At 41.5% G+C, this 11,025-nt stretch overlaps 1 protein-coding gene across 1 annotated transcript in view; it reads right to left on the bottom strand.

Moving 5' to 3' along the window:
• CPVL (carboxypeptidase, vitellogenic like) overlaps positions 1 to 8,662 on the bottom strand; it is a 96,782-nt gene extending 88,120 nt beyond the window's left edge. Inside the window, exons 1-2 of the mRNA XM_011361708.2 lie at positions 8,485 to 8,662; positions 1,507 to 1,625 (exon numbers count right to left, since the gene is read on the bottom strand). Of these exons, the coding sequence (XP_011360010.1) occupies positions 1,507 to 1,625; positions 8,485 to 8,662 (297 nt within the window). The remainder of the gene's footprint in view (positions 1 to 1,506; positions 1,626 to 8,484) is intronic.
• Positions 8,663 to 11,025: the final 2,363 nt, after the last annotated feature.

Genomic DNA, 11,025 nt, shown 5'->3' on the forward strand with positions numbered 1-11,025 from the left:
AATTTCCACCTGTTGGAATTAGGTCATGTTTCTAGGCTTAATTTATATCAATTCTCCTTAAAACAGTTGTGCTGCCTATTTGGAAGTTTTCCTGATTGCTCCCGAAGACCTGTTCTCTGCTCTGTGCCCTGAAAGGCAGACCTCTGTGGACCACACTCCCTTACCCTATGGTTTCCAGCTGAGTTTCACCAATGGGAGGTACCAGCAAGACTGGAGGACAGTCAGGCGTCCAGCTTGCTCTTGGACTACCCTGAGAGCGAGTCTCTCCTTAAATTTTGTGCTCTAGGATCTTCACTTGCCTCACTCAACAGTAACACTGGGGAAGAAATAAGAAACCCTATTTGGGTCCAAGAAAGGCTTCCCAGAGTAGGTGACAGCCAGATGACTAATATGAGCACAACCAAAAGATATCCAGAATTCCTCATGCCTTCCCCCTACCCATAGCTGTGTGGTGAACTGTATCAGAGGTCCTGGTTGGGAAAGCAGAAATGAGAGGTCAAGAAGATACAACCCAACAATACCAACAGAAGCGATTTAATTTGAAAACTACCCTGGATTAAGCAATTTATCTGGTCATTACATATGCAGCACTTCTATATGCAAATCACATGCAAATAGAAATACCACCCTCCACAGGGACAGCGTTTTCATTTGTTTTCTCTGGCTTCTAAGGCAAATCCAATTTGGAAAATAAAAATAGAAAATTACCCTGTGGTGGAATAACATTTGTTTATGCGTCTCAGCACTTCCACCAATACCCCCAACAGTACCCATGAGCCTAAAATGATTTGTCTGTGATGAAGAACGGTGTGACCTTGAAGTAAATTAATTGAAGTTGTGCTTGAAATAACGTACAAAGGTTTACCTACCTGTGTCTGTATAAAGGTGGGAGGGTGTGGGGTTCCTCCTCCAGGAAGCCCTCCTAGACTACCAGTCTTCCCCATCCCTCCCCCAAAGGCCCGGATTGAGTTCAGTTCCCTTTCCTCTGTGTCTCCACAGAATACTGCTCAGTTAGTGCTACTAGCTGCATAAAGGAGTGAGTGCCGGAATATTAATTGGCCCAGCAAAATCCACAGACAGGGCAGCCATATGAAACCACTATCGACTAAATGTATACGTGCTTGGAAATGCATTCATTACCTGTGAATTTCAGAAATCTCCCCACCCCTTCCCTCTGTCTGCCCTCCACTGTCCATCCCTGCCTCGGGTATTTTTAGAACAAAACAACAAAAAGATAGGAAGATGTCTGGCAGGAAGAAGGTGGTAGGATTAATGTTGTGAATAAGGCTTCAAGGAATTTAAAAGTTGGACCTCCCCCTCAAACATTTGTTTCCTGCCCATAAACAGGAACACTACACAGTCACTGGCTCTTATTTTTAGGGAAAAAAAAAAATCTAAACAATTTAAAAAAAAACCGCTTAGGTTGATTATAGACTAACATTTCCAGTCTGGCGCAGTACAGTCCGCTGGTGTCAGTGTCCAGGTAGGGTGCTGTCACGGGCTTACCAGAGCCGGGAAGAACCAGAAGAACAGGTTGCTGTTGTAAGTCTTATTCACAGTGAGGTAGCCAGCGTAACTCTTCACCTTCAGTCCTGGGTAAGAAGCCACCAAACTCAATCGTTTCCCTAGTGAGGGAAAAATTTACCCAAAGATTAGAGAGAGAACACAGGTTAGCCATCTCCATCTCCTCCAGTCTTCTCGTAGGGGCCAGGTCTGGGACAGAGTGATCAGAACGGCTACGAAGGACTGGCAGAAGGTGCTTACTGGACCAGATCCCAAGGTGCCCTGGCCAGTTCCCCATAGTCGACATAAACAATTTAGCCAAGGACAGTGACATCTTTAAGCTTTTTGGGGGGGTGGTCCTAAAATATATTTTATGAGTGATAATAGGAGTTTTATTAAAAGAAGAAGAAAAAAAAAATCACAAAAAAACTGAAGTGTTCACATTGGGCCTGAAAAGCCAGGGCAGAACAAAGTCACCAGCGCCCCAAGGCAGACTTGAGAGAGAAACGGCACAGCTAAGGAGCCCTCAGCCCTGGGAGGCCCGTGCTCTCCACGTTCTCCTTATCATGGAGGCGAAAGGCCTGCTACTTCCACTAAGGGAAATGAACTGAGGTGCGTGGAGAGCGAAGATGGCTGGGAAGGGTGGGGACAGGCTGGCAGTGACCTCACGGCTACTCAGAGGCAGCCACATGGGACGATGGCACAGTCATGGGGCTTTCTCAGGGTATCAAGCAGATACCCTGAGACAGGGAAGAGGAAGCGGGACCGCTCAGACAGCTAAGGCCACACAGCAAGAAATAATACTAATAGGAGCTGACACTTAAAAGGCCACTGCACCAAGGGCTTTAGCTAGGCGGTAGGTATAATTATCATTCCCACTTCACAGATGAGAAAACTGAAGCACAGAGGGGTGAAGTCACTTGTCCGAGGTCACACAGCTAACAAAGGAGAGCTGGGGTTTAAACCTAGGAGGCAGGCCGCAGACTTTGCTCCTCCCCCAACCCTGCCACACTGCTCCGCTGGAGAACTAGTCATAAGATATCTGTGGGAAGGGAGGCAGTGATTAGGGAAGGAGTGAAGAAGGAACAGAAATTAGGTAGCAGGATGTGGTAGGAAAGTAGAAGGGGGACCATCGGGTCGAGATGAGTCCTTTCACGGCGACAAAGCAGATATCCTCCCCTCCCAGACGCAAAGCCACTTAAGTCTGAGACCTGTCAAATTGAAGACTGGTTAGTAGGCAGGGGTAGGTAGGGAAGCTTGATCCTTCACGCATGCCACCAACTAAAGATGGCTTGGGTGGGTGCTGGAGCCCGCAGATTCTGGAGTGCTGAGTCATTCACGTCTTACCAACGTGGCATTCAGTGACATTACTGAGAGGGTGCAATAAATAAGCCACAGTGAGAACAGCTGCACTCAGGGAATCTGTGCTATAAACCAGGGACCCAGCCCCGAGAGCTGGTTGGTACACTTCCCAGCACATCACTGCTCTGGGGCTACACGTTCCTCTTTCAAAATGGATCTGCCTCCCCGAAGAGAAACTCTCGCCTCTACCACACTGTTCCTCTTCCCCAGTACTTTGCTGATCCAAGGGCTACTATTGACCAGCTCTGTGATAAATTGTTTCAGTTCCTAGTTATGAAAGATGGGTGGCCTTAAGAATCCAGGTATACAAAACCTGTAGAAAAAAGCTGGCTCGTAGGGACCATCGCTATTGCTGCTCTCTGTGAAATATATCCACTGACTGGGCACAGGGGGCACCTGGGAGCAGAGGTGATGGTGGGGACACAGGGTGTTAGCGGGCAGTTTCCAAAGGCTCCTGCAAGGGTAGCACAATAGGAAGAGCATGAGTTTCCAAGTCGGACAGACCTGGGTTTGCAGTCCTGACCAGGCGCCCTAGCAAGTTACTTCACCTCTCTGAGCCTCTTTCCTTCTATGTAAAATGTAGATGCCATTTCCCCCACCCCTGGCTCCCTGTGCGGATCAAATGAAAACATGCAGATGAGCCATTAGCACAAAGCTGCACATAAAAAAGGGCCCAGGCCACTCCAAGTATATTCTGGAAGAATTTGCCTTTTTCTGGCTCAGGCCAGGTCCCGGGGCGGCGGGGGGGAGGCAGAAGGCTGCTTAACCCAGCCTCTCTTCCCCTTCTCTTCCAATGAGATCTACCCTCCATGCCAGAAAAAGGCAAAGAAAAAAGGAGAGAGAAGAATTTGAAGAAAAAGAAAGGGGAGATGATTAGGGGGGAGTGGTGGTGCCAGCCCCTTCCACCGCACGCCCCTCCCTCCAGCAGCCATTTCTTCCCTGCCCCGTCTTTACTTTCACTCTTAATTAGCCTCCAAAAGGATCAACCTCCAGCATTGCACAGCCTTTAAAACGCTTGTTTGGGGGCCGTTTTTAAAATCAAGATATAATCGACATATAACATTATATTAGTTTCAGATGTACAACCAAATGGTTTGACGTTGGTATATATATTGAGAAATGATCACCATAATAAGTCGACTGCACAGTTATCATTTTTTTCCCCTTGTGATGAGAACTTTTAAGATACTCTCTTAGCAACTGTCAAATATGCAATACAGTACTGTTAACTAGTTGCCACGCTGTACGTTACATCTTCGGGACTTGACTTCTTTTATAACTGGAAATTTATATTTAAAATGCTTTTGAAATATTTTCCACCAACCTATTAATCTTCTCAAAATCAGAGACCCCCCCACGCTCCCCCACCCCAAAAAAAGGAGGGCCAAAGAGTGAGACATGGAGAATGAGTGACATATGAATCCCTGAGGGGTGAGTGAGCAGGTGAGGCTCTGAGAAAGGAGACAGAGAAAAATGAGAATGGTCAGAGTAGAATGAGAAAATACATAACAGAAAGAAGCTGGAGGGAATGGAACATGGGAGAGGATGACTGTATCACTCTCTCTGAGACCAGCACAGCCCAAGGTCAGCCTCCCTGCTCTGAAGATGACTCCGATGCCAGCCCAGCCCTTCCCTTTCTAAGAATTCCAAGGTTGTTTCTCTGCTACCTGCACATACTCAGGTACATTCCCTACCTTCCTTTCTAGAGCAGGGGCTTTCAGAAAGCAAGAGATTTGTCTAGTTTATCTTCGTGCCCCTGGGGACATAGCATGCTGATTTACACACTTAAGATATGCAATACATACTTTTAATGAATGAATGTGAATGAATGAATGAATGAGTGAGTGAGTGAACTAAAACAGGCCACACTGACAATGCACTAGAATCAGCTTATTACTACAAAAAACTTTTTAAGGCAGGCAGGCCTTATTAAGATCTTAAGAAATTTAGAAAAACTTTTTCCTGGCCTATAAAAATGTGGTTCACCCTGTTTCAAGTTTTCAATTTCCTTTAACTAAACCACAGTAAAATAATCGGAAGTTCTTTCAACTAAAACGATTTTTTTATACTTTCAGATGTTCCGTTCATCCTTCCAGAATCTATTAATGGAATGTGGAAAATAAACCCACAAGATGGAGAAGTCTCTTTCTTCCTGGTACCATGATACAATGTTTAAAACAGTTAAAGAAAGGAAGAAGGTTTTCTTTGAAGGATTTCACTTCTTCCTGTTACTTACTGCCGTTCCCAGTGTTTGTAAGATCACCACGTTCAGAAAGATGGGAGCATGACCGAAGAAAGGCATGAACCAGCTCATGAAGGTGCACTGACTTCACATTCGCTAAGACTCGGATCTCCATCAGTATAGACAAGACACTACCAGACCTTAATTCATAACAAATTAAGACCTAATAGCAAAATAGTCCTTAAAATTTGTAAAAATGCGGTTTTTGTAAACACGCTAAAATCTGCCTCCTATATTTGTTTTGTTTCAGAGAATAGGATTTATCCTAGCTGCAGAGAAAATAAACGTGCGATCGCGATTACATAAAACTAAACCAGCTAATGGGGGATTAAAAAAATAAAATTTCCCTTGTCTTTTTGCGAATGATTGTTTATCTAAAAAGTGTTCCATTGCAATATTAAGACTCGCATTCCCAGAGTTCCGACAGACTCAATAAACACAAGAGATTTAGGGCAACAAGCTGACCATCTGTCCAGAGCTTCCTGAACTTTCAATAAGGTAGATGAATAAAATTATCCTTAATTAATGTTGTCAGGGCTACATTAGAATACCTAGATGTAGCAGATTTTGGATCAGCCACTTAAAATTCCATTCGAAGGTTTTTGACTGTGTAACTGAGCATTAGAAAGTGACATTATATCAGAGTTAGTATTTTAAATATCGTCACTCATCAGATGGTGATCTACCGGGGCTCGCACAAAGGACAGAAGATGGAACTACCTCCCTCGAAATCTTTCTTTGCTGCTACCAATGACCACAACCGAAATGCTCGTAGTCAAAAAACACAGGAATGATAGGGAGGTGGACAGCCTCCTAGGTGGGTTTCTCTGAATTCTTTTCACTTGACCCTACCAGATATCTGATACAGACACATCATGGTCACTTTCACTTAATGCCTTTGTTTAAGCTGTTTTTCTCACTCAGTGCCTTTTTCAATTCACCCAAATCTTACCTAACACAGTAAGGTCTGGAGATGGTCACATAGCACAGGGATTCATAACTCAGACTCTGGAGTCAGCAAAGTTAGGTTTTACTTCCAGCTCTGCCACTTATGAGCTTTAAATGGCCCTGGATAAGATACTTAATTTCTCTGGACCTCAATTTTCTCATCTGTAAAATGGGAACGATGATTATGCATTCCTTATTAGGGCGGCTCTCTGGGGATTCAGTGAGCTAGTGTGTGTGTAAAGCACAATGCCTGGCACCTATTCAGATCTAAAATTTAGATTCTACAAATATTTATTGAGTACCTATTACACACAGGCGCTGTGCTAGGTACTAGGCATATAATTACTGAATGCTAGCCACTTGTTATTTTTACTATTACTACTGGTACTATTTTCTCCCTCAACTAAGCCAACCAATGGGATAGTTTCCTTCTCAAAATTTCCAGCATGTCCACCTCAAATGTCACACTTGAGTATTTTAATGTGCACTGCCTCAGTCCTTAATTGTGTCTATATCTGGTCACTCCAGAAGAGCACATGCTTCTTAAACAAAGAAAAACAAATTACAGCAGGCATATCACAGAGCAGAAGTCAGAAAATTTGAGTCCTAAATGCATCTCTTCTACTATCACCTGCATCCCCGTGGACAAGTCATGTAAGGTATTCGAGTCTCATCTGTCGATTGGTAGAGTTGGTTATAAGTATTTAATTCCTTTTCAACTCTAAACTAAATGAGTTGCTTTGATTTATTGTTAATATACATAATCTAAGTCATCGGTATCCATTTATTGAGGAAGCCAGAATGAATGCATATGATTCAATTTGGTAGATTTGAATTAATAATATTTGGCCTCTTCATTTATACTTAGTGATATGAGCTCATACTAGTAGGCCACCATATTTAATGACTTCTCTATAGCAAGTAAAAATGATTCTTTAAAAAAAAAAAGACTGACTATATTATCTGACTACATGATCAAATATGCACTAACGTACACTGACTACATTTCCAAAGTTTTTCACTTTTTCTTAGAAAAGAGTCAGTGAAACATGGAACTAATGTGTATTTTGAAAAAAGACATATGAACAGGACTCAAATGCACCCTTAAGATACGATAATGTTTTGGTTTTACACCAAACAAACAAAAGCAACAATGACATCTTATTGGCTACAAGAACATTTTAAATGAAGAAAAGTCGCTTTATTTTAAACTTCCATATGGAGTTGATAGATTTCTTTCTGATCTTTAAGATGATTATTTCCCTAAAATTTCCAGTATGACTTCCATACTCCCATGACATCTACCACCCTATCGGCCTCACAGCCATTACCCCTGCCTGCCCACCTGCCACCAGGGATAAACTTTGGTTCTCTGGAACAAACGTCAGATGCCGTGTCTCTCACCTACTTAAAGAAAGTGCACCAGTAAGAGTTACCTACACCCCAAACAACCTTCCCCACTCTCTTGGATCACTTTCATCAGCAAAACACATTATCTCCTTCCCCCTCAAAGCCCTTCCTGACCCCATAGCTCTCCCCAGCCTCTGCCCCATTTCTCTGCTTCCTTTTACAAACGTCCCCTCAGAATAGCTGCCTCCATACTATTTTATAGTTCAGGAGCCTACTGAGGTCCAAAAGATTAAGTAATTTATCTACACAGTGATTTATCTAAGCATGAAGAAGCATTAAGAGGAGAGGCAGGTCATAAATTTTAGTCTCTGATGATACCAGATGACATCTTTTTTCTATTCATTATAATAGTAGAAAACACTTGATATCTGGAGAGCAATTTAGAGGTTATAAAGAGTTTTCATGTGCATTTTCTCATCTGATTCATACAATATCCCTGCATCTCGGGTAGGTGGTTGCACCTCCACCTAATTAATGAGGAAACTGAGGCCTAGGATGTTTGGGTAACTTGCCAGGCAAGGGGCCGTGCACAGTGGCTGTGAGCATAGCTTCTGCAGTGAGGCAGTCTGGGTGTGAATTCTGCATCTATAAGCTGGTGTCTGTGGGACTCTGATAAGTAACAATCTCTCTTTTGCTTAGTTTCTTGTATGTAAAAATGAGTATGCCTGCCTGGGTCGTTGAGATGCTTAAATGAGTTTATGTAGAATACTTGGAACCAGTAATTGACACATAGTACATTCTAAGGTTAGTATTAACCTTATTAAGTGCCCAGTGGTAGACAGGCACTGTACTAATTTTATAAATAGAAGTACAGGGACTTGACTATTAGACAAACTCATCCTGATGAGCTCTCATTTTAGCTCAAAAATTTGAAAATATACAACATCAAATCACTAGTATTTGAAATAAAACAAGTGAGTAAAAATACCAGAATATACTTGGAATCCTACAAGGTAATTGCTTTAAAAAAAAAAGAAAAAGTGTTGAAAGTATACCAGTGGTTTTCTGATTAAACTTACCTTCTTTGAGTTTCCCAGCTTTAATATAAGGAGTAAGAAATAATGGCCGTCCTACGTTTCCCTTATGTGGCCTGGACGCCTGGACACTTTTGTAGAGGGTGCGAAAGAGCCCATCACCACCGGAGCTGAGCATCAAAAGGACCAACAATACAGTTGCCTTCCACATGGCACCAATCATTTTCTCCAGGCCTAGACAATAAAATTCCACAAATGAATCAGAAGAGTAACCATTTGCCCTTTTACATACAAGACATTCATTTATTCAGTCAAAAAAAAAAAAAGTGTATAAAGGCCCTTTGCTAAAACAGACCCAAACCCTGCTCACTCTGAAATTAACAGTCTACATTCAATGCAGAATTAGTTAAAGCCTCAAGACAACAATGGCTCTGTAACTGATCACCAATGAGTGGTAGAGGCAGTTTATCCACTCCAAGAGGGCAGAAGATGGAGAGCCCATTTCCGGCCGAGAGAACCTCTTCAGGAAGGCCTTACCAAGGTCAGATGTGAATAAAAGGTGGTGGAACTCGGACAGACAGGAGAAATGGGGTAGGCGCCACTGGTGGGTGGAATGGCTGGAGCAAAGGCGAGACCTCAGTTGTTCATGGGCACTTCGCAGGGAGATTTAAAACAAACAAAATGAATTTCTGGTTCCCTCTGCTAGCTCCTAACAAAATCAGTAGAATTTGCATCCAAGAACAAAAAAGAAAGGAGAGAGAGGGAGAGTCCTTCAGTTATCTCTAGATCTCTCCTCCTAGATCTGCTTGATAAATAAACTCAAGAGTTAGATCTCAAACTTTATTAACACAAAGCTTTCCAAAGATCTTCAAATCTGATGTTCACTTAGAGTACTCATCTGGGCTCATAATAATAATGGCTTAAAATCTGTATGGTGATTCTCCTAACTTGTAAATAAACATGTAAATTGTATTTACAATGGGCTTTCCCTTGTATTTTTAGCTGATGCGAATCTCTTAATAACTCAACCAGAAAAGCTAGGATTATTATCACAGGTGTCTGATAAGGAAAACTTGACTCAAAGGAGTACCTTATCCAAGGACAGAAAAGTGGAGAAAGCAGAACTAGAACTCGACCAAGGTCAAGGCTAGGGGAAGGTGAGTCAGGTAGAGGTGCAGGGTCGGATCTCACCTTTTTTATAAAATTTTGACATTTTGTTCATCATAGATGGGGGGGGTGGGTTGATTATGATTTTTTTCCCAAATAGTATATTAAAATGTTATTTATCTTCATCACTAAGCTTTTTAGCACTCTTAAAGTATTAGCACCCTGCTAAGTATTAGGATGCCTACGATTATTCCACACTGCTGCTGTCTGAGCATGATCCAAACTCATGGCTCTAAAATCTATGTGAAATACGTGAAATGAATAAATACACTGCTCACTCAGATTTCTGGATGCAAAAACAAATAAATAATTATGAAAATATAATGCCGGCTTGTGACTGTTCGGTGCTTTGAAATACCAAGCCATTAAAAGATCTTAAAAACACAAAATGTATAAAAATCTACTAACCACATGCTTATCACAACCCAATTTGGCATAATATGAAAATGTTGGTTGTAGCAAATTTAAAAAGCTTTTCAGTCACATTTCTCCAATAAGATAAAAGTTTATAATTATAATTGGTTTGAATATATAATCCTTGAAAAGTCTCTCTTGGTTAACGTAATAGAATTCGCCATACTGAATGTAAACAAGCCCAACCAAATGCAGTATGTAGTGAAAAAACGTCCTTGCCTATTACTGACTATAATAAAGAACAAAATGAATTTAGAAATCGAAATTAGGTTCCCAAGAAACTCAAGGGTCATGACCACTATGGCACTGATAAAACATTTTTTAAATTATGTGAACTTGTTACGCTGATATTTTAATAACAGTTACTTTCAAGGAATGCTTGAAATCAACAATCTTACTCTCTGGTTCAGGGGGAAAAAAATCTGTGGTATTAAAAATACACTAGAAGAAGTTCTGCCAGTAAGGTTCCCCTCCCCCGCCCCCAGGGGGCAGAAACAAGAAAATAATCACACCATCTAATTTCTCAAACTTCGTGTTGCAAACCTCCAGCCCCCTTTAATGGATGTCATTAAATTTAAATAACCAGGGTAGTTAAAGCTCTTCACTTGTAAGCGGATGTTGACTCAAAGATGTTAAAGTAAGAGGTAAAGCTGATCTTATTTTAACTGACATATCTAATTTTTAAAAGTGAGAGTTGGTTCAATTTAGTAGATCTCATTAACATTTAATCAAATAACTATTAGAGTCCTGGTTTCCCACATAGGTAAATTAAAGCAACAACGTTTTTCATTTCACACTTCTCATTTAAGTCAGAATTCCTGAATTGTGCTTAGCTGTCATCTCTCCTAATGAAATGAAAGCTATTATCCTGAATGGAAGTGGTTTTTACTTAACATCCTTCTCAAATGGTTTTGCTTACTCTAAGATCAGCCTGAATCTTTTTTATTTATCGAACATTTATTGAGTATTTTCTAAACTAATAAACCGTGTACCAGAAACTACTGC

Source organism: Pteropus vampyrus, unplaced genomic scaffold (assembly GCF_000151845.1).
Source record: "Pteropus vampyrus isolate Shadow unplaced genomic scaffold, Pvam_2.0 Scaffold69, whole genome shotgun sequence".
In the NCBI taxonomy this organism is placed as follows: domain Eukaryota; kingdom Metazoa; phylum Chordata; class Mammalia; order Chiroptera; family Pteropodidae; genus Pteropus; species Pteropus vampyrus.